The following is a 22,690-nucleotide window of genomic DNA, read 5'->3' as shown; positions in this document are numbered from 1 at the left end:
ATTCATTATCCTAATGAGAATTTTACATGACGAAAAACTGCCACCTATGTGAAATGTTAGATAAAAGTGCCATATTTTTCAAGTAGAAATGTGCTGAATTTTAGGATCTTGGATAAAACACAAAATATTTCATAAGTAAAGTAAAAATCTATATGCATAAGTAAGCTCTTCAAAATTAAGAATTTGAATTACTGTTTTACGAAGTGTTGAAATATGTATACAGATATGACAGTGGACAAAGGCTCAGAGCAATTACCCAATTTGAAGGATTGTTTGGCTATATGAGCAGAATCCTGCTCAAATCAAAATGAGGCGTGAGGTGGAGCGCTGTGGGCCTGTCTGACAGAGCCCTAGGGCAGGAAGCCTGCTCGGCCTCCAGAGGAAATGGGATCAGCCCTGAGAGACAAACTCAGCTCTTCTTCCCATCTCTTGAGGCCAGATGCTGGCCTCTGTCCCTTCCTTTCTGCAGCTGCTTCATTTATTTCCCTCTTTGAAGACTGGTTTTCCTGCTGTACCGGGGCTGTGGCACAGTGACTTTATGTGGTCTCTCCATTCAGGCCCCCAGAATTAACAGCAGAGTTCATCTGTCCAGTTACAACAACCAGGGAGAACAGAAAATAGGCTCATTTGGTCCCACGGGCCTCCTGCAGTCCATGCAGCTGCTGTGAGGGTAGTAGGTTCCCCACATTCGTGTTCTCTCAGCCGGGGCAGTGGAAAATGTCTCTACGAAAGGAATCCAAGTGAGCAGGCGAATGAACCCTTAGCATACGGTAATACTGGACAACATTTAAAACAAAAAATAAAGTTTCCTTTTAGGTTCAGGATTTACATTTTTTTCCTTTAAGTTATTGAAAAGAGGATCAAAGAAGGCTGAATTACACACATAACGGTTTGTTAACAATTATATGTCATGTGCTGTGCCATAATGGTTAAAGATCTGACTGAGGCCTGATTTACCAGGGGTGATAGTCAAAGCATTTAACAACCATGTACTTTAGGACCTGTCAATCAGATCAGATGCCTAGCAAGCGTGAATGCTAACCACACACTGAATATCAAGGTGTTCAGCTGTATTAACTCGTACACATTAATTAACTTCTCTAAGGCCCTCGTTTTCGAGTTTTGTGAGTATTAAATGTGATAATTTGTACAAAACCCTTAATATAGTGCCTGGTCCATAAATACTCATACATCTTACATTGCTTATTATTGTTAGTGCTGTCAAACGTTATCTTACTCTCCTCTTAATCTTCAGAATGAGTAACATATTGGCATCCTGACTAAATCTTCCCTATTGGGAATAAATGATTTGGTACTAAAAGCATATACTTGCTGTGTATGCTTTATCTTCTGTTACACGAATTGTGGAAGCAAAAAATTTCAATTGATAGTAATAGGATGAATTATTTCTTCCAATTTTGGAACCCTATGACAATTTTATTATGCATAATAGCTGCAAGGACTGACTCTCAATTGAGACTTGATAACCTAAAATGATAATAACTTAAGAAAATTTGTATTAGACAACTTTTGTGGCCATAAATACTGAATATTTATGAATTTTAATCAGTGGTTCTACCCAGCCCTGAAAACCTGTTTATTCTAATTAAACGCTGAGTGAACTAGTATTATCTTTTTTAAAAACAAAAATGGCAGTCTTGTCTTTCCAAAGGGCAGACCCATGAGTTTTGACTTGCTGTTGAAACTCTGAAGTCCACTTTTGCCCCAACAGTATCTGATGAGCTCAGAGACAGTCCTTGTAAAGGCACAAAGCACAGCTAAATGTCTTCTGGATGCTGCTCACACCTTCCCCTGCTTCCGACTTCTTTGTAGACGAGCTCATCAAGACACAGGCCTTTTCTCCCATTATCTATTATAATCTTTGAAAGTGTTATTACTTACAGAGTAATAGCAGAGGAGATAAACATGGTATCTAACCAACACCAACAGCCCCTATAATATCTGAAACATTTAAAAAGAGGGCAACTCTTTCCTAATCTTCACTTTCTGATTTAAAACATTGGCTGAATACTTACTATAGGCAGGGCATTATTATTAGTGGTAGATGCTATGCCGAACTGAGATGAAAGATGGTTAAACTGGCACAACATTGAAATGTAACTTTAAATGACAAATGCCCTAAGAGAGATATAGATACAGGTGTTCACAGAAGAGAACTAGAACAAAGTTTGTTTATCTTTTTTCCACCTATAGGTGAAGGAGAAGGAACGGTTGGCATTATTCTAACGTTAGCCATGAATATCATGAGTACATTGCAGTGGGCTGTGAATTCCAGCATAGATGTGGATAGCTTGGTAAGTCATTGTTATTTTTTAAAATTTTTATGAAAAAATTCAGACAAACTAAAAAGTATAGGTAATAACATAAGGGACAACAATGTACCCAACCCTCAGCTTAAGAAATAAAACACTGCAGATAAATATAAGGCCACTATGTATCTCTCATTAAACCCTTATCTCTTCTTTCCTCCACATTGATAACCACAACCAAGAACTAGTGCTGCAGTGCACGTTATTGCACAGTCTCCGTGCCCAGGATTCTTCTTCTTCTTCTTTTTTTAAAGTTAAATTTATTAGGGTGACAGTGATTAGTAAAATTACCTAGATTTCAAGTGTACATTTCTATAATACGTCATCTATATATCACATTGTGTGCTCACGACCCATAATCAGTTCCCCTTCCATCACCATATATTCGACCCCCTTCACCCTCTTCTACCATCCCCCTTTCTCCCTTACCCTCTGGTAACCACTAAACTTTTGTCTGTGTCTATGATTTTTGTTTCTTTGTTTGTCTTGTTCCTTTGTTGCATCCAGTTTTATATCCCACATATGAGAGAAGTCATATGGTTCTTGACTTTTTCTGTCTGAATTATTTCGCTTAGTATAATCTCAAGATTCATCCATGTTGTTGCAAATGGCAGTATTTCATCTTTTCTTATGGCAGAGTAGTGTGTATATACCAATCCTAAGAAAAAAGAACAAGGTTGGAGGTATCACACTCCATGATTCAATTTGTACTACAAAGTGACAATCAAAACAGCATGGTATTGGCAGAAAAAGACACACAGATCAGTGGAATAAGACTGAAACCCAGAAATAAACCCATATGAATATGGACTGATAATTTTTGACAAAGGAGCCAAAAACATACAATGGAGAAAAGAAAGCCTCTTCAATAAATGGTACAGGGAGAATTGGAAAGCCCAGGGTTTTTCTAGGACAGATTACTCAGGAGTGGAATTGCTGGGTCATAGAATTTACCCACATTCAGCTTCACTAGTTTGTGCCACATTGTTATCAAATCTGTTGTACCAATTTATATTCCCATCAAGAGAATAATTTTCATAGGTCCATGGCTATGATATGCAACACAATATTGTCAGGCTTTTTAGTTTTGGCAATCTGATGGAAGTGAAATGATTTCTAAGGAGATAGGGCAGCTTAATACATAGTTATTGGTCTTTGAGTTTCCTCTTCTGTTAATTGCTTATTCATATCTCCTGCCCATTTTTCAAATAGACTGGGATTTTTCTTAATTGATTTGTATGCATGTATGAATTCTGGATCAACTATCAGTTCCGTACATTTCAAACATGGTCCTCCAGTCATTGGCTTGACTTTTAATGTCTTTTGATGAAAAGAAGCTTTTAAGTTCAGTGAAGTTCAATTTTCTAATCTTTTATGTTCTGTGCTTTTGGTATCTTGTTTAAGAAATCCTGCCCTACCTTGAGTTTTCAAATTTATCAGTATCACATTTTTTATAATATTTTTTTCTTATTTTCAAAATTTCCACAGTCTTTGGTGATAGCTCCTTTCTCATTCTTAAAATGTTTATCTTTTTTTTTTGCTTGGTCAATATTGTCACACATTTGCATACTTTATTGGTGTGTACAAAGATCATACCTTGGTTTTATTGTTTCTCTTGTCTTGTTTTCCTAGAATGCAGTGCCTTCAGTTATATTTAGGAGTGAACACTGTGTCAGAGGCAGAAATCCCATGGCAGCAAGAGTGAGACATAAAGGAAGCAAGGCAGATTTCCTTTTTTTATTAAAAAAAAACAACAACACACACACATATATAATTTCCATTCAGACTGTGTAGTGTGTCTGATGGCTTAATCATCAACTTTTATTGGGCTGTCTGGAGTACTGTATGTAAACTCAGTCATCTGTTACAACACTGGTGGAGAATCTCAAAACCCACGTTGAGAATGACTATATTATTACACATGAAGTTCCCTTTCTCATTCTCTGAGAAAGTCCACCTGTTCTCAGACCACACACATTCATTCAACTGTGACATTTGTATAATCCATTCTTATTAGAGCAAATATCATTATAAAAAATATTTCTAGGGAAAAAAACTTTTAAGTGCCCACTTTTTGCCCATATGTCTTAATATTTTATTTAACCAAAGCATTTTTATAATTCTTGAAATGAAATTTAACCTGAGCATGACTTAGAGTAGGGTTTATCTCTTTTCCTTTAACATTATTATTATTATTATTATTATTATTATTATCATTATTTTTAGTTTGACCAGCTCTTTTTAGAGACTCATTCATCTCCTTACATAACTCTATGCTTTTGGGGTTGGGCCTCATAAAGTTACTTAAAAATATTTCTGATGGCAAATAGGAGAACAGCAAACAAATATTGTACTTGCATTTAATTCTTTGTTCCAACTTTCTACAACTTTGACTTGACAATTAAAATCCTCATCACTTCACCTCTTTCTTTATGTAAAAAATCTCTTCACCTTTTTATGCACAATTCCTTTCTCTTTGTCATATTACTTTTCTTGGTTTTTGTAACATCCTCTACACATTGATGTCAAAACCTTTCCCGTTGCGCTTCTATTCTGCATGTCCAATCTCCATGAAAGTGTCCCTATGGTATTTTTACTTCTTTAGTTTTCACTTGGGTATCCTGGCCTTTGTGACCTGTGCTTTGACATTGTGTCTTTCATCTCCTGTTATAAAAGTATCTTTGCAAAGAACTATTGTGTTATAATACAATCTCTGAAAAGTGTCAATATTTACATTTGATTTCACCTTTAAAAACCATGTTCTTTTGTTTGAATATCGAAGTGATCATGTTAGTTTTTATTTCCCTGCTAAATAACGCAAGTGGTCTTTCCTGGGCATTGGTGGACATTTATTTAGGTATTAATTCCCATCATACTGCTTTCACCCATGCAATTGCTAAAGTTATACCGTAATTTTTAAATTTTCACCTGGCATATGTTGAGGTAGGAGGGGAGGTAGCTGTGCTCTCAAATTGATCTTAACAATGATCTTGAGTGATCTTAACAATAAAGGTCCTTCTGACCTCTGAATTAAAAATTCAGTATGTTCTCATTTTACTTTCCTGATTTGTTAACTGAATTTAGATCTGAGTTTAAAATGTAGTAAACAGGATGTTTTGTTTGACACATGCTTTTAGTATTTCAGTACTGGGCTCCCGAGGAAAAAAACATCTTTAGTATTGGAAAGAATATTTCATTTCCCCAACTGGCCTAGGTCAGACATGGACAGAGTCAAACGTCTACAGAACTACGAAGTTATAAAAATAGCAGTATGACTTTTCTTTTACTGCTTACACCCAGGTGCCTACCTTTCATTAGCTTTCAACCAGTAAAGGTAATATTTGGATGATAGCACTTCCTCATCCCTCCCTCTAGTCCCTCTGTGTTTATGACCGACTACACATCTCAAATATCGACCCTCACCACTGGCCAACAACATTTTTATTACATTTTCCTAACAAATTCTTTCTTTTTTAATTTTCCGGCCACACATTTATTCAACACAAAAGAATCCCTCCCAACTTGAATGAGGTAGTTGACCACGTCCACGACCAAATCAATCCGTCTATGAACTGGAATTCCGTTGCTGACCCAGCCCCGGCCTCGGCCTTCTTGTGAGTGCAGGGGGCAGCGCTCTGTAGGTGTCTGTCAGCGTCCCTTCCTGTGAGTCCTGCAGGTCATTCACCCTCCAGACCTTTGGGCCTTGCCCTGCCTGACTGAGGCCAGCTGCGGCCAAGGTTGCAGGCATGATCTCGGGGTGGGGGGTTGAGGGGCAGGTGGAGGTAATCATGGAGATTTGGGCTCCCCTCATTGGTAAGGTCAGTAAATGTCTCCAGGCAAACTGTCCCATCACACAGCCTCGTGGTTTGAGAGGCTGCATGGCCTTCACCACGTGATGATCAGGCACATTCTTGTGTGCCAGCCTGGGTGTTTAGGCACGGGAACATCCTTCTCAGCCACCATCACCCCCTCCTTAGAAAGGAGTTCTCAGTGGCCATCCGGTTCTTCTTAGTATCAACATCACGGCAGTTGCTGCCTCTGGGGCCGGAGCAGGAAAAGCCTAATAAATTCTTTATTTTATTCCCTATCGTAGTTCTTTCCCACCTTCTTGTCTCTTCTCAGGTGCCCCAATAATTCCACTTCCTGCACTCTCAGTCAATGACCTTGCTATGTACTTCAAAGGAAAAAAGAAAAAGACGCAACCAGAAGGAATTCCGTCATTTCTCCCCACCATTTGCACCACCCTGCTGCACCTCTCCTTATAGGCTGTACCTTCGTTCTGTGTCTTTGCTCTTATATGAAGGCCAGTAATATGTGATTAACCCCTGTGTGGGAATCTTTCTCCCTAGCTTAAAGCCACCTTCTTTTGATCTCCAGCTTGCACTCCATTTCATTGACCTATTTACAGCAGAACTTCTAGAAAGAGGGCCTACTCCACTTCATTCCATCACCCCGTGACATGGGACCAGTACCTTACCAGAGCCCAAGTCCCTGTCTCCCTCTCAGCAGTATGTTTACCATGGACAAATCTTTCTTCTTGTGATACTTTCTTCTCCTATTTTCATGATGCTTTTCCCTCCTGGTTTTCCTGCTCCTTCTCTGGTTCCACCTCAGTCCTCTTTGCTGGCCCCTATTATTGCAGACCTCTAAACCTCAGCTATATTCCAGCCCTCTTCTATGTACACTCTCTCCAGCTGTTGTTATCTAACTCCATGCTTCAAAAACTATCTCTTAATGAATCACACATTCATATCTGTAGTTTAGACTACTCCCCTGCTCTCTAAACATATGTCCAACTACCAACTTGACACCTCCATGTGTTCATAAAACACAGTGATAGAATATCTTCCAGGAGATTTGATGTTTTAGCCTGTAAGTTTTTGTCCAGAGTCTCCTCAAAATACAAATGGGATATCAAGAGACCATTAAAAGGAAACAAAGTGTCTATTCTATCTACTAATTTGCCAACTTTATGTAGTAGGTCGGGAAATAAATCATTTGAACATTGTCAACTTATGAACAATATACAGCAGGTCCTCAAATAACATTGTTTTATTCAATGGTATTTCATTATAAAGTTGATGAGATGCTCTAGCAACTTAAGTTTTGTTTATATCAAATTAGACTATGGTAAAATTGGTTTCATTATACGTCATTTTGCTTAAAGTCATAGAACCTACTGACGATAAGTGAGGACTACTATAGTTTAAGAGGTTGTGAACTACCCCAGAAAATTTTAAAAAATAGTAAAATTATCATAGAGTCTAATTTAATAACTCCCACTATAAACCCCCATGTTAGGGAATTTCAAGTTATTTCAATTGATATCAAAGTGTTTTAAAAATTGTTATTTCTAATTCACTGTTCATTTTAACATGAATTGTGTATCCTTCTCTCTATTCATTTCAATTGTATATCTCATACCATTATGTAGATGGGATGAAAAGAGAAGTGTTCATTCCTTTTAACTCCATACTTCAAGTACTAGATAGATTATAGTTTCTATTGCTAAAGCAATTATCTTAAGTTTTTTGCATTCTTATTTAACAAAGCTGTGTACTGATTTATTTCCTATGGATTCACAGGATACATGCCATTTTTAGTACCATATTCTATCTCTTATTGTTAGCTGTGTAAGCATTCTGTATCTTAAGACAATGGATATCTGGATTTCTGCTCCATGAATGAATGAAGATTAAATACATACACACATACATAAATACATAAGTAAGAGCTAAGGGGTGCTAAGGTGATGCCTCCGATTTAGTGATATCAAGCTATCTGGTGACTCACAACTTGTCAACACTTGTAGTTTCATTGTTTGAATGAGGCGGTTGACAGTTTATGTCCTTTACGGGCTATCTACCATGTAGTGAGCACAACTACAAGATTTGAGCATGTGAGTATCATCTGCTTCCTTAATTCTCCAACAGCATCAGCAGATAAACCTTTCCTGCTGTACTGTGTGTTCCTAATAACACAAGAGAAAGAAAACCACAGGATGAGCAGGGAAGACTGTGTCTCAGCAAGGCTTACATTTAGATTCCAGTCAATGGGGCTCCAGAAAGTTCTTGCACGATTGATGCAATCTGAGAAGAGTTTTCTGTCAATAGAAACTCCCTCTGTTTCTCCTTTGTCCTTTCATCGCCTGTGTTTATTTTGGGTTCCAGTGAAGATCAAGTGACTAATTGTACAGCGAGGAACAAGACACCTGATGGGAAGAGAAAAAGGGAACCTGGCATTTCTTCTTTGCTGCTAATGCCTAATTCTCTTGTATTGAAAATAGTTTCTGCTATAAGAATCTGAGGGGAGGGTACATTTCTCCTATTTTTTTGCTTTATTTTAATGGTCTCCTGAACTTATCTTTCTTTTTTTCTGTTTTCACAAGTCTTTGTGGTATATTTTCCTTTCATGACCTCTGTCCCAAGACTTCTTTCCATCTCACCATTCTCTTTCTATCCTACAGAGTGGTTTTCTACTCTGCATTCAACTCTGGCCTTACCATCAGAAGTCGTGTGGCCTTGGCCAAGTCACACCCCTTCAAGGGCTTCACTTTTCTCATTTGTAAAATGAAACGGTTTGGTTAGGAATTTTCTGAGGTTCCTGCCAGCTCTGACATTCTCTCTCTTTTGAACCCTTTCCACATGAAAGATTTCAACTCTTGCTTGTCATGTTCAGGTGTTATTCCAGAGTCTCATGAGAGTCACACATACCTGCCACTCTCCCTGAGACCTGAAGTCCAGTGTTGAAGTCATTCCCCAGTGCAGTTGTTAGAGCTGATCAAACAACTCTGAACCAGTGTGTTACTAGAACCAACTAAGAGAAAGTACATGCCATTAAGATGTTCTTGAGTCTTGAATTGGTAGGAGAGGCTTATGAGAGTCCTACGTCTTTGCTGGAGTGCGGGAAAGTTTGGAAAATTATTTGTTGGGCTTTGTTCCCATTACTTCACCTTTCTGGGTTTAGATTTTCTCATTTGTACCAAGAAGCAATGGATTAGATCAGAGGTTTTCTACCTGGCAGCACATGAGGAATTATAAAATTTAGATTACTCAGTGTCCTCTGAGAACAATTGAATCAGTTCTCCTGGTCAGGGGCAAGATGTCTAGGCATGATGTCTATATTTTTTAAAAGTGTTCCAGGTGATTCTAATGTGTATCCAGACTTGTAAATCACTGCATTCGATGATCTCTAAGTTTCATTTTAGCTCTGATTTTCTGTGAGTTGTGGAAGGGGATCAGCAAACATTTTCTATAAAGGGTCAGATAGTAACTACTTTTAGCTTTGCAGGATGTATGGTCTCTTGTGAACTACCAAACTCCACCAGCGTAGAGCAAAACAAATGGGTGTGGCTAGTTTGGCCATCGAGCCACAGTTTTCCTGACTTCTGGTCTATAGGATAGAATTTACTTTGGAATTGATGGACCGTCAGCAAGTCATTCTTGTCCTATACATCAACCACTGATATAGCTATAAGACATATGACGGACGATACTTGATAGAGTATAGGAAAGTCACAATATTTCAAACTTAAGATGCTTGGAGAAACATTTTACATCATTAAAATAGTAAAAACCTTGAGAAAATATTTTGATATGTCATTTTAGACTCCTCTTCTTGACATTTTTTTGAAATATTTTTAGTGATTACCACATACACTCAATTGCATTCACCAAGCACTTGCTGATGGCTTGTCATGTGCTTTAAAAATAAAGAAAAATTAACACAAGATAGAGTTCAAGTAAGCTCCAATTTGAGTAGTAGATTCAATAACTGATGTCAGACCTTTCACATAAAAAGGTAAATTTGAGTCTTTTGCCTGTTGTTTCACTTAGAACCATGATTGTTAAAGCTCTTAATTATTGAAAATAAGTGTAACATATTTGATACCTCCGTGTTTACTTCGGACAAGTCTTTGTGATTTTTAATGGATTTACTTTCTTTTATGTCAAGAACACTATTGCTGTAACTTTCTTGAGTCAGAAAAAGTGACACTGACTAGCCATGTGATTTGCCACAGATTAGAGTATGTAAACCATTTGCGTAGATAGAGAGTGATAATAATTTACTAAGGGTTAGAGTTTATAGTATATCATATGTAACTCACTTATGCTGTTAATGTTAATAATTTATAGAAATATGGTACCTGACTTTTTATGTGATCTAGGGGCACAAGTGACACATACAGAAAAATAGACCAGAGTTTCCAGAATCTGTTTTGAGCAGAGCCTGTTTCCATGATAAACCCTTATCTCTTAAGTCTGCATGCCTGACCTAAAGATTATGCTGATGACTATGGTCTTGGGTGTTGGGTCCATATTAGTGAGGGTTGAAAGGCAGTTAGTTTGCGCCTACCAGGAAGAATCTATGATTTAAAACATGTTAATTTGTCCTGTTATTGATTTCACATTTTGAGAATTTCTCTTTTAAATGTGTGATGTTTTTCACATTGTGTCAGTTTTCCAGATGCTTCTCTTCACATGTATTTCTTTCTATCTTCCTATAGCAACCAGTTATAAAATCTCTTTACAGTTGTTGGCCAGATTTCAGTCTTATAAAATATATTTTCTATTATCATAGCTTTTCGGGTATTCTGGCATGTAGTTTAGGTGTTCATGAGTAATTTTGATACCCTGGTTTCTAAACACCAAAAATAAAAGGATATAGAACAAATAATTTTTTAAAGGAGAAAAGTTTGGCTTCCTGACTTATTCTGGAAAGGTCTTTAAGCTTTCTCTTCCCTCTTTGTCAACAAAAGGCGGAAAGAAAAACCAGGAATCATTTTCTTTTTCATATCCCTTGTGAAGTAAACATATCCCTTGTGAAGTAAGGTTGAGAAGAGATGGGGAGCTATTCTTTTATACTCCCATCACACTCCCAAGAGACTTTGTCCTTCTGATGCTTAGATTAGTAACTTCAGGTGTTGTTATAAAGATAATGATACTCAATGTTAAAGATTAACTCAGAAAAATATTTGGAGCATAATATATTTAAATAATGAAACCAAAAATTTTAAACATGATTCTCAAGCAAAAATTCCTCTTCATTTTGGCCAATTTTATAGAAATCTGTACAGGTTATATCAAGTTTTTCTCTTCACATAAAGAATAGGTTCAGTGTCTCAGTGCTTGAGTCTCCTTCTGGCTTTATCATTTACTTCTCATAATCTAAGACAAGAGCTCCCACTTATGCTGAGGCCAGCTCCAATCAGAGTGTGCTGTCAGTGGGCCAGACAGAGCTGCCCCTCACTTCTCCTCCGAAAACCCTTTCTATGCATAGGAAGTATCAGCTTAAGGTTAAAAGTTTGCCACTTTACAGTCACTCTGATAATTGCCAAATCTGAATTTCCATCCAGCTCAATCTAGACAGCTGGACAATGGCACAGCAATTTTTAACATGTCACTTGAAAATGTTTAGTAGACATCCTAAAACAGAGAAAAAATTAATTTAGGTTAAAAAGCTCAATGAAATCAAATAGATGAGACTAAATATAGTTGGGTCCATGGCAACTTCCTTGTAATCCGAATAGTAATGTATATTTTCAGGCCAAGAAGCACAGGGGTGCAACTGCAGTCGGGATTACCTGCTAAACTATCACAGCATAGCTATTCTCCCTACACAGACATTGCTTTCTGCATGTGAGGGAAACAATGGATTCATTCATGATTAACAAAGATTTTTTTTCCAATTTTTATTGGGGAATATTGGGGAACAGTGTGTTTTTCCAGGACCCATCAGCTCCAAGTCAAGTTGTTGTTTCTTTTTCGTTGTTTCTTTTTCACTGGCCCATGTGGGAATCGAACCAGTGACCTTGGTGTTATGAGCACTGCATTCTAACCAACTGAGCCAACCAGCCACCCCAACAAAGATTTTTTAAGCTAAGCATTAATGGGGAGGCTTTAACAAGGAATGCTTTGAAAAAGGTCATAGGCACAGTGAGTTTAACAGGAAGTCCATAAAACGTAATCTACAAGTCCTTGCACTCCAAAGGCCATATACTTCATTATATGTGCATAATTCTGATTGTTTTCTTAAGAAGACACGTCCAAATTACTTTAGTCTTAGGTTCCACAAAATCTGGGTGCATCCCTGGTTGTAGCTATGAATCTTTGGCTATGAAATCAAGTGTTTAAAAAATACGTTTTTCCTCTTGCTATAGTTGAATTTACTTTCCATTTGAACATGTGTTCTATTGAGTAAAAGAAACAATCTCAGAGATCTTGCCAGAAGTGGATCTAAGTTCTGAGTGGAGTTTTCAGAATGCCAAGATACTAGGGGAAGAAGACGCATCTGGCCCTAGGCTATCTCTTGTTTTGCTCACTGTCTCTGAGGCACTGAGGTTCTCGTCTGACCTAGAGGGGCACAGTTCAGTCGGATTGAGTCTTTGTGCTTGTCCTGACTGTGAGCTCTCCTCTGATGAGTTGTCTCTTGGGTTCTTTTATGCCTGAGTCATGGAAGACCCTGAGAGCACAAAGGATTGGAATTGTCTTCCCTTCAGCCCCCTCTGGAAATACAGGGAAATCTGACATTATGTCATCTGTGTCTAGCCATGCTGAGCAACCATGTCCACTCAATTCTAAAATCCCCCAAATCTACTTGAGAATGAAGCCAATGTTTGGTTGCAAAGCAAGACTATTTTTTAGAGGATCTGGTGTCTCGGCCCTCTTGTTACCTTCATTCACGAGTCAGATTGTGGAGTGGGGAGAGCTGTTTTCTATTCCATAGAAGTTCATCTATGACTACCGTTTTTGCATAAACACTGTGTTTTGAGTCCTTCAGGCTTTGGCTTTTGAAGCTTAAAACCCAATATTCATGTGGCTTGACATTTTCAAACTCTCAATCTCTGACTCCAAAACCCAATTTTTGAAACTTGGAGACCAGAATTGATTTTCTCTGTTCTGGTTCTGATGTACCTTCTCCTTCAAGAGGCAGGGGAGGTATAATGTGCAAATTGGAAAGCCTGAGAGGTGCAAGGAATTCATTAGGAATTTATAATATTATCTGGCCACATCATCTATTCAGTAATGGCATTTCAGTGGCTGCAAAGCTGACCATAACGCAGGTGTCTGCCTGAGCCACCTTTTTGTTCCATCAGAAAATGTTTTAAACCATTGACTTGAATGAATGTCTGCTCATAGGTTGTGGTGCCTGCCCATTGTTAAGACTGCCCATTTGTTCTTGGTCAGGGTAAGCTGGCCACGCTCTGGGCAACCATAACAATCTGTCTTGGGGTCACTTTATGCAACTAGACAGTATGAAAGGTGACAAGTAGAAAATTCCATTTTCTAAATTTGATAGGTATGTTCCATTTGCCATATTAGACATTACAAGTTCCAGATTCCCCTCAGAGGTGAATTAGCCTCACTAATGGAGAATTTAATTTGCTGTACTCAAACATAAATTCTTACACCAAAAATCATACGCTACATTTCAGTGCTGCCAAAATTGTGGTTTTGAATGTCATTTTCTAATAACACTGCATATAATTTTGAGTAGTTTAGATAGCAATACTTAAATGTTTTATTGATTATTTGGAACTATTAAAAGGATTTTTGTTACACAGTGTCTCATTTGACATTCTAAAGTACTTCACAAAGACATGTCTGGAATTCTTCACAGCAGTGGCACACAGAAATGTCAACGGTTCCAATTGTATTTTATAAAGTGAAGCTACATTTCTGCATTTCTCTAAATTTCTCATTTCAAGAGAGTGATGTTATTCTTATGAAGGATAAATACAATAAGGTATTTTAAATGCACTTGAGTTTTTCCCTGGAAGTTCCATCTCAGTAGTAGCTATAATTCTGATTTATCTTCCAGACCTTATATAGATGAGCAGTATTCTGTGAAAATTAATGACAATGAAATGCAAGTCTGTATTTTAATTCAAAGTTAATAGTAAAAAAAACAACTGAATCAGTATTTAAGAACCCCGGAAAATCACTCATAATTTGGAATTTAAAATATTACGTGTGGGAGCAGCAGTGATTACATGCCTTTCACTCCCCCTAAAGTTACTTAAGATGGATGTGGGCTCTGCATACTTTTCATTTCTATTAACTGTGGGTTTGGCTTAAAAGGAGTCTCTTCTTGAACTTTGAATAATTATTGAAGGTAATTCCAAGGTATTTTCAAAATGAAGAAAACTGAAGCACAGAATTATTAGATAGAAGAAATAATTCCACAAACAACAGGCTGGATCAATGGCACGAGAAACAGGCAATACAGTTAGATGTACTAAGCTGGAACTTCTAAGGGTCAGTTAAGGATTAATATCTAAATTCCTCAGTTTCATATACCAGTCATTCCATACTAAAGATAAAAAACTTTTCCCATTTAACTTCTGATAATGAAAAAATAGAAATACTAGAAGTAAATGCCCCAAATGTATTTCTTCCTATCCTTTTTTTTTTGCAAAAAAATTATCATTTATAATACTCTAAGACTTAACTAGACATAAAATAATACTTTAACATTGTAAAGTAGAAGGATACATTCTTCACTGAATAAAGCCAAGAATCAACAATTACTTTTAAGACAAAAAAAGCAGTAAATTTCTGGCCTGTAAGCTGTTAACATCTGGGAAGGGCTGAGTCACAAGATCAAGGATGATATTGTTTAACAACAGAAATTGAATGAATTCACAGTTTAAAATTTTTTCTTCTTATTCATTTATTTATTCATACATATTTAATCATTTGCATAGTCATTCCTTTATTCATTAATTAATTTTTCAGAAATATTTACTGGGGCCGTTTTATATGCCAGGCTATTTTTAAAAATCATATTCCAAATTCCAATAAGTCATATAATTATTCAGAGAAATATGGTTTTGGTAAAGAATTTAACTAAGCACCTAGGAAAAATAACTGAGCTCTTATATTTTTATATACATTAAATATATTCTTTATTAAATGTTATATGAATAAATTTATAAAGAGATGCATATTTAATTTCAAATACAACCCTTATATACAGTCACATTTTGCTCAGCAACGGACATTGGTCTTTAAGTAATTTAGATTAAAAATATAATTATTGAAGTGCAGATATAGGCCAATGACTTAAATTTGTTTGAAGATTATTGTGAAGTTATTCAAAATTTAGTAAGTGACAAGAGTCCACTTACCTCCCAGCCGACATATAGAATTGTAGATAGTTATAAGGCAGTTCGAGAGAAAAGCAAGAATCTTCTGTAGTAGTTGTGAGATCTGGAACATTTTATTATAACATACCAGTTGTACAACATTGTGCATTTTGCTGCTCATAGTAGAAAACAATTTTCCCCTTGACATCATCTATTCCCTTGAGTATATTGGCTATTTATATGCAGCTTGCATAACTGAGAATTAAGTGATCACAAAAATAAACAGATCTGTCAAAAGCCCATTTATATAAGTCCTAGTTAATTCTCTTTGGTTAACCTTTAAATTATATCCAATTACTTCCTGTTAATTCCTTGAAAAACCTGCTCACAAATAACCAAGTGACGACTAGCTAGCGTCACATCTAAAGTTCTTTCAGGAAACATCTAATTATGCCTGCAGCTCTTAAACAAACAAAAATAAAATACTGTTATTTTCATTTCAGATGCGATCTGTGAGCCGAGTCTTTAAGTTTATTGACATGCCAACAGAAGAAAGTAAATCTACCAAGTCAGTCAAACCATACAAGGATGGCCAGCTCTCAAAAGTTATGATTCTCGAGAATCAACATGTGAAGAAAGATGACATCTGGCCCTCAGGGGGCCAAATGACCGTCAAAGACCTCACAGCAAAATATATAGATGGTGGGAATGCCATATTAGAGAACATTTCCTTCTCAATAAGTCCTGGCCAAAGGGTGAGATTTAAACGTTTCTTGCTTTGTTAGGCCTGTGTTCAGTGAGTGAATCACAGTAGCCTAGTGTGATAGGTTAGTAGAATCCATTTCTAACACCATTGTTGTAGACTTGGATCCATGATGAACAGACAGGTTTCATGTTATTATTAGTGGAGGCCTTGTTTTTTCCATATGAAATTTAGTTTTCAGAGACCTGAATCTTTATGATAGGTTTATTTGAAATGTGATTTCACTTGCAGAATATCTAACTAATTGCTAGTTTACTAACTAAAGTAGCCATTAAATAAGCCAAAATTAAAACATGCTTTAGATTTTACATCTTGAAACTGTCTTTCATTTCAGGTAAGAGAAATATTTTGTTGCTGACTCCATAATGTCTTCTTAAATTTTACCTAATTTACACTCTATCAAAGAAGTGGTACTTTTTTTCTCAGCTTTTTTCAGCTTGTTTGTTTAGTTTGAGCTTTCATCAAGGTATGGATTACCTTTTCCCAATAATTTACTAAGCAAAATCTTATTTAATAAACAAAAATAGCCATGCTTTCTATTTATACCCATTTAAAACTGATTTCTGTCAAATAAAAAATTGCATTCTTTATAATATAATATAAAGAAATATAATAAAGAGCGAATTTTAGTAGTATGTGAATTTATTTATCCGAAGTATTACATATTTATCCGAAGTTATGCTTCGGAACTATGTAAAAGCAATGATTTGCCTTAGCTCCCCACTTGCATTGAAAAAACCATAATTAATTACTGTCTTTTGCTTTACTAAGATTAAAAAGGTGAGTCAAAATTTCCAGTGTGCTAGTTTTGATTCTTGGTGAAAGAGGTGGTCATTCTCCCTATATTTCATGCTCTAGAAATATTTCATATTGTCTTCAGATCCCATTATCTGGGCCATTCTATTAATCTACACAGGAGTCTTCTATTGTTTTGATTGTTTTTTTAATTAAGAGAGAATAGAAAATTTAATAAAATTTAAAAAAGAATACAAGAGAGCCATATCTTATGAAAGCTGAATTTGAAAACTTCATGTCTTTGTGGTTTAATTTCAAAGTTTTTTTTCTAACTATTGAGATAATGGTCAGTAAAGTTTGTTATGCCACCATTACTGTCACTGAGTAGGAAGAGACTTGTTACATAGGAAGACCACTTGCTTTGGCCCATGGGTTTAGGAATATTTAATAATTTAATACACTGGATAAAGTTCTGTTAAAAAATATGTATAGAATGAACAAAACGTTTCTGCATACCATGCTAAATGGATTAAAATAGCACACTGGAAATTTTGACTCATCTTTTTAATTTTAGTTAGGATAAATAAATTCACATTCTATTATATTTCTTTATATTACATTATAAAAAATTGATTTTTTTTCTTTTTCTTTTTCTTCTTTTTTTTTTTTTTTTGAGAGAGAGAACCATTTTAAATGGGCATAAATGGAAAGACTAGATTTTTAGGTGAATTTGCCCCTGGTATTAGAATGAGTTTGTTTACAGTTATTAATGTTACATCACAGCCCTGATGAAATTTCTGACATTTTTGACATTTTTGCTTCATTACTGAACTTGGAGAAATGTTAAAGTTATGCTTCGGAACTATGTAAAAGCAATGATTTGCCTTAGCTCCCCACTTGCATTGAAAAAAACCATAATTAATTACTGTCTTGTGCTTTACACATCAGTGAATACCACCCTGGGGTCACCAGGATGGAAGCCTAAAGTGCTGTCATCAGGTTACAAGTGATAGCAACAATAGATTGATATAAACCAGGTAGAAAGCTGTGGTAAATGGTTTGCTTTCCTTCTTCCTGACATCTTCTCATTTCTCAGCTTTCCCAGTGTTCACTTTCCCACTCAGTTAAATCCAAGCAGGTTCTAGTGGAGTGACAGAATTTGCAGACCTCGTTTCTGCATGTAGCGTCTCTGATGTGCGAGTTGTGATCAGAGATGCTATAAAATGAGGAAGAAACAGTATGTCAGGCATTTCATTTTCCTGAACCCAGGTATAGAAAACAGGCCACGTATGTTCAGTAACTGTTCTTTGTGAGGCACTGCCTAGCTGCTGTGAGGGAATTAAGAATTACCCACATAAGGCTGTGGATCTTGCCACCCAAAGAGGGAAACTAATATTTTGTGAGTGCTTATCATGCCCTAAGCACTGTTTAATGACTTTATTTGTAATCACATTTGATCCAGGGGTAGATATTATTATCCTTTTTGTGCACAGTGGGAAAACCTGAAGTTCAATTAAGTGAGTGACGTAGCAGGAGTCTTAAACCCAGGTCTGTCTGACTTCATAGCTTTTTTCCCCACAAGTTGCCACTGCTTTTCTTAAAAGAAGAAAAAGAAGGAGCAGAATAAGGGAGAGATGCAGGGAGGGAGAAAGGGGCGGGGGGGGGGGAGAGAGAGAGAGAGAGAGAGAGAGAGAGAGAGAGAGAGAGAGAGAGAGAGAGAATGAGAATATGTCCCAGACGATGATAATCTAAACTGAGCAGTGTGAGATGCAGTAACAGCAAGGCAGATTTATTGCGAAGCTTACAAAGTTTACATTTCAGGAAACTTCACTTGCCTGAACCTCTTTAAAGGTTCTGTGCCTAATTTTTTATTTATAATTTTAATCTTCATTCTTGAAAATAGCTCCCCCTCCAAACTATATAAGCTTTAGGCTCCAAAAGACCTTTGTTAGATCCTTGAATAGGAGGTACTATGCAGGTGAACTGCTAAGGTAATTCAGAGGAGGAAGCAGTTAGTATCAGTTGGCTGGGAGTTGGCCTATTCAGGGAAAGTTTCCCACGGGAAGTGGCATTTAGAATGGGACTGAATTGTGTATTCGAACAAGGAAAGGTGGATGTAGAAGGGTACTATAGACAGAGGGAATGTCACAGCTTGGAGCATGTACAGAAAGCAGTTACTATTTCAGTTGGGTCGAGGGGGTGCATAAAGGATATAATGGGAGAAAGGCTGGAGCAAGATGGTGGACATTATGCATCTTAACACCATAGGAATAAAGGATGTTCCCAACTCAGAAAATCCCAATCGAGTTTGCTACAAAGTGGCCTTTGATCATCTTCAAGAGCAGTGGTTCTCAAAGTGTGGTCCCTGGGCCAGCATCATCTGTGCCACTTGAGAACTTGCAAGAAATGCAGATTATTGAGCTCTACCTGGTCCTACTGAACAAACAGCTCTAGGGGTGAGGACAGTGGTCTCGCTTTATCACACCTTCAAGATAGGGCTGGTGCATGCCTGCCTGAGGGTGAGAACCCTATTTAAGTTATTTGGTGTAGACGAGGGAATGTAGAAGTTCAACTGCAAGGAGTAGTCGAAGGAGTGAGTCCTGAAGTGAGAAGCTATGCATAACACCAGTGTTAGTGGTGAGAAAGAAAGGAAAAACACCTGTGTAAGCATGTGGCTACATGGAGAGATTTGCCTTCGCACCACAGAGGAATATGTTTTTATTCAAGACGGGAAGAAAGAAGTGGAGTTCAGGAGAACCACTGAGCAAAGAGTTGGGAGACTGGAGGTGTTCATATTATATAGCCTTAATCTCTGAGTCAGCTAGAAACCAAAGTCATGGAAGTCAAGTAGGATCAGACCCTCGACTTTGTTCTTCAGTGTTGTGCTGACTATTCAGGGTCTCTTGCATCTCCATATGAACTTTAGAATCAGTTTGTCAGATCCAAAAATACCTTTCTAGGATATGGTTGGGATGACATTGAATCTACAAACTTGGGAAGAACTGACACCTTGACAGTGTTGAGCCTCCGTATCTGTGCACACGGACTATCCATTTATTTAATTTTTCTTGGATTTCATTCATCAGAGTTCTGTAGTTTTTCTCATCTGGATCCTGTATATATTTTTCTTAGATTTATACCTAAGTATTTCATTTTAGAGAATTGAAAATAATTAGTAATGTATTTTTATTCAATTAAAAATAATTATTAATGTATTTTTAATTTCAAATTCCCCTTGTTCATTGCTGGTATGTAGAAAGCAATTGCCTTTTGTACATTAACCTTGTAATTTATAACTTTGTTATAATCATTTATTATTTTCAGGGGTTTTGTTGTCGATTCTTCTGGATTTTACACATAGGCAATAATGTCATATGTGAGTAAAGATAGAAAAGACAGCTATATTTCTTCCTTCTCAATTTGTATGCCTTTTATTTCTTTTTTTTTTTTTTTTGTCTTATTGCATTATCTAGGACTTTTGGTAAAATATTGAAAAGGAGTGATAAGAGGGAACATTCTTGCCTTGTTCCTGATCTTAGCAGGAAAGCTTTCAGTTTTTCACCTTTAAGTATGATATTAACTATAGGATTTTTGTAGATGTCTTTATCAAGTTGAAGAGGTTCCTCTCTATTCCTAGTTTACTGAGCGTTTTTATCAGGAATTGACATTGGACGTTGTCAAATGAATTTCTGCTTCTATTGATATGATCACATGATTTTCTTCTTTATCCCATTGATGTGATGAATTATATTAACTGATTTTCAAATTTTGAACCAACCTTGTATATCTGGGATAAATCCCACTTAGTTGTGGTATATAATTCTCTTTATATATCGTTGGATTCAATTTGATAATATTTTGTTGAAGATTTTTGGATATATGTTCATAAGAAACATTGGTCTGGGGCCGGCCCAGTGACTCAGGAGGTTGGAGCACCATGCTCCTAACTCCGAGGTCGCCAGTTTGATTCCCACATGGGCCAGTGACCTGTGCTCTCTACAGCTAAGATTGTGAACAATGACTCTCCCTGAAGCTGGACAGCAGTGACTAGCTGGAGGTCGGCGTGAGCTGCCATGGGCTACCATGTGCTGCCATGAGCGGCCAGTGGCCAGCGTGGACAGCGCAAGGCTCATAATACCAGCATGAGCCAGGGAGCTGTGTCCTATACAACTAGACTGAGAAACAACAGCTTGAACCAGGGTAGGGGGGGGAGGCAGAAGAAAGGGGAAAAATAAAGAAACATTGGTTTGTAATGTCTTTGACTGGTTTTGGTGTTTTATGTCAGTGCTGACCTTATAGAATGAGGTAGGAAACATTTCCTCTGATTTATCTCCTGAAAGAGATGGTAGCAAATTGGTAGAAATTCTACTTTAAGTGTTTGGTAGAGTTCACCAGTGAATCTATCTGGGCCCTGTGATTTCTGATTTGGAAGATTATTAATTATTGATTGAATTATTTAAAAGATATAGGCCTGTTCAGATTGTCTATTTCTTCTTATGTGAGTTTTGGGAGATTGTATCTTTCAAGGAATTGGTCCATTTCATGTAGATGATCAAAGTAGTGAGCATCAAATTATTAATATTATTTCTTTATTATTTTCTTTACTGTCGGCTATGTGATGACATGCCCCTTTCATTACTTATATTAGAAACTTGTGTCAATTTCTCTTATTTTCTTAGTTAGCCTGACTAAAAGCTTATCAATCTTATTGATCTTTTCAAAGCATCAGCTTTTGGTTTCATTGACTTTTCTTTAATGATTTCTTGTTTTCAGTTAAATTAGTTGATTCTGCTCTACCTGTCAGTATTTCTCTTCTTCCTTTTCTTCCTTTCATTTGCTCATCATTTTTTAGTTTTCTAAGACAGAAGCTTATATAATTGATTTTAGATATTTCTTCTTTTCTAATATATGTATTTCTTGCTTCAAATTTCCCTCTATACTGCTTTTGCTGCATGCCATGAATTTTGACAAATTATATTTTAATTTTTATTTGAAATATTTAAAATTTTTCTTAGTTTTCTTTGACTCATGTGTTGTTTAATCTCCAAATATTTGGAGACTTTCCAGCTATCTATCTATTACTGAGTTTTAGTTTAATTTCTTTATGGTCTGAGGGCAGACATTGTAAGATTTCTACTCTTTTAAATTTGTTAAGTGCATTTTGTAGCCCATAATGTGATCTATTTTGCTGGATGTTTCTTGTGAGCTTGAGAATAATGTGCATTTTGCTGCTGTTGGATGAAGTAGTCTACTATGTCATATGTCTCCTATTTAATATGACAATTAAGTTCACAAACACATCCTAGAAAAAGTGCTACATACCTCATTGCTGAATATCACTACGGTCATCTTCAAAGTACTCCCCTTGGGAAGGTATGTACCAATGCCAGCATGTAGTCCACCCTTCAAAGCAATTTTGGAACTCTTTTTCTGGAATGGCCATTAGAGCTGTCATTGTATTACCCTTGATGTCCTGAATGTCATCAAAATGGATTACCCTTGATGTCTTGAATGTCATCTTCCTTTCAATATTTCTTATATATTCAGGTAAAGAAAGAAGTCATTGGGGATAAGATCAGGTGAGTAGGGAGGCTGTTCCAATACAGTTATTTGTTTACTGGCTAAAAACTCCCTCTCAGACAGGGTTGTGTGAGCTGGTGCATTGTCATAATGCAAGAGCCATGAATTGTTGGGAAAAGTTCAGGTTGTCTAACTTTTTCATACAGCCTTTTCAGCATTTCCAACTAGTAAACTTGGTTAACTGTTTGTCCAGTT

At 36.7% G+C, this 22,690-nt stretch overlaps 1 protein-coding gene across 2 annotated transcripts in view; it reads left to right on the top strand.

Annotated features, from left to right (window-relative positions):
* CFTR (CF transmembrane conductance regulator) overlaps positions 1–22,690 on the top strand; it is a 159,221-nt gene that overhangs the window by 105,862 nt on the left and 30,669 nt on the right. For both annotated transcript variants that reach the window (XM_019743194.2, XM_019743195.2), the window contains exons 21-22: positions 2,215–2,315; positions 15,921–16,172. In XM_019743194.2, coding sequence (XP_019598753.2) covers positions 2,215–2,315; positions 15,921–16,172 — 353 coding nt within the window. The remainder of the gene's footprint in view (positions 1–2,214; positions 2,316–15,920; positions 16,173–22,690) is intronic.

The sequence above is a fragment of the Rhinolophus sinicus genome, linkage group LG11, assembly GCF_036562045.2.
Source record: "Rhinolophus sinicus isolate RSC01 linkage group LG11, ASM3656204v1, whole genome shotgun sequence".
Classification (NCBI taxonomy): Eukaryota; Metazoa; Chordata; class Mammalia; order Chiroptera; family Rhinolophidae; genus Rhinolophus; species Rhinolophus sinicus.
This window is presented reverse-complemented; position numbering and strand designations above follow the sequence as displayed.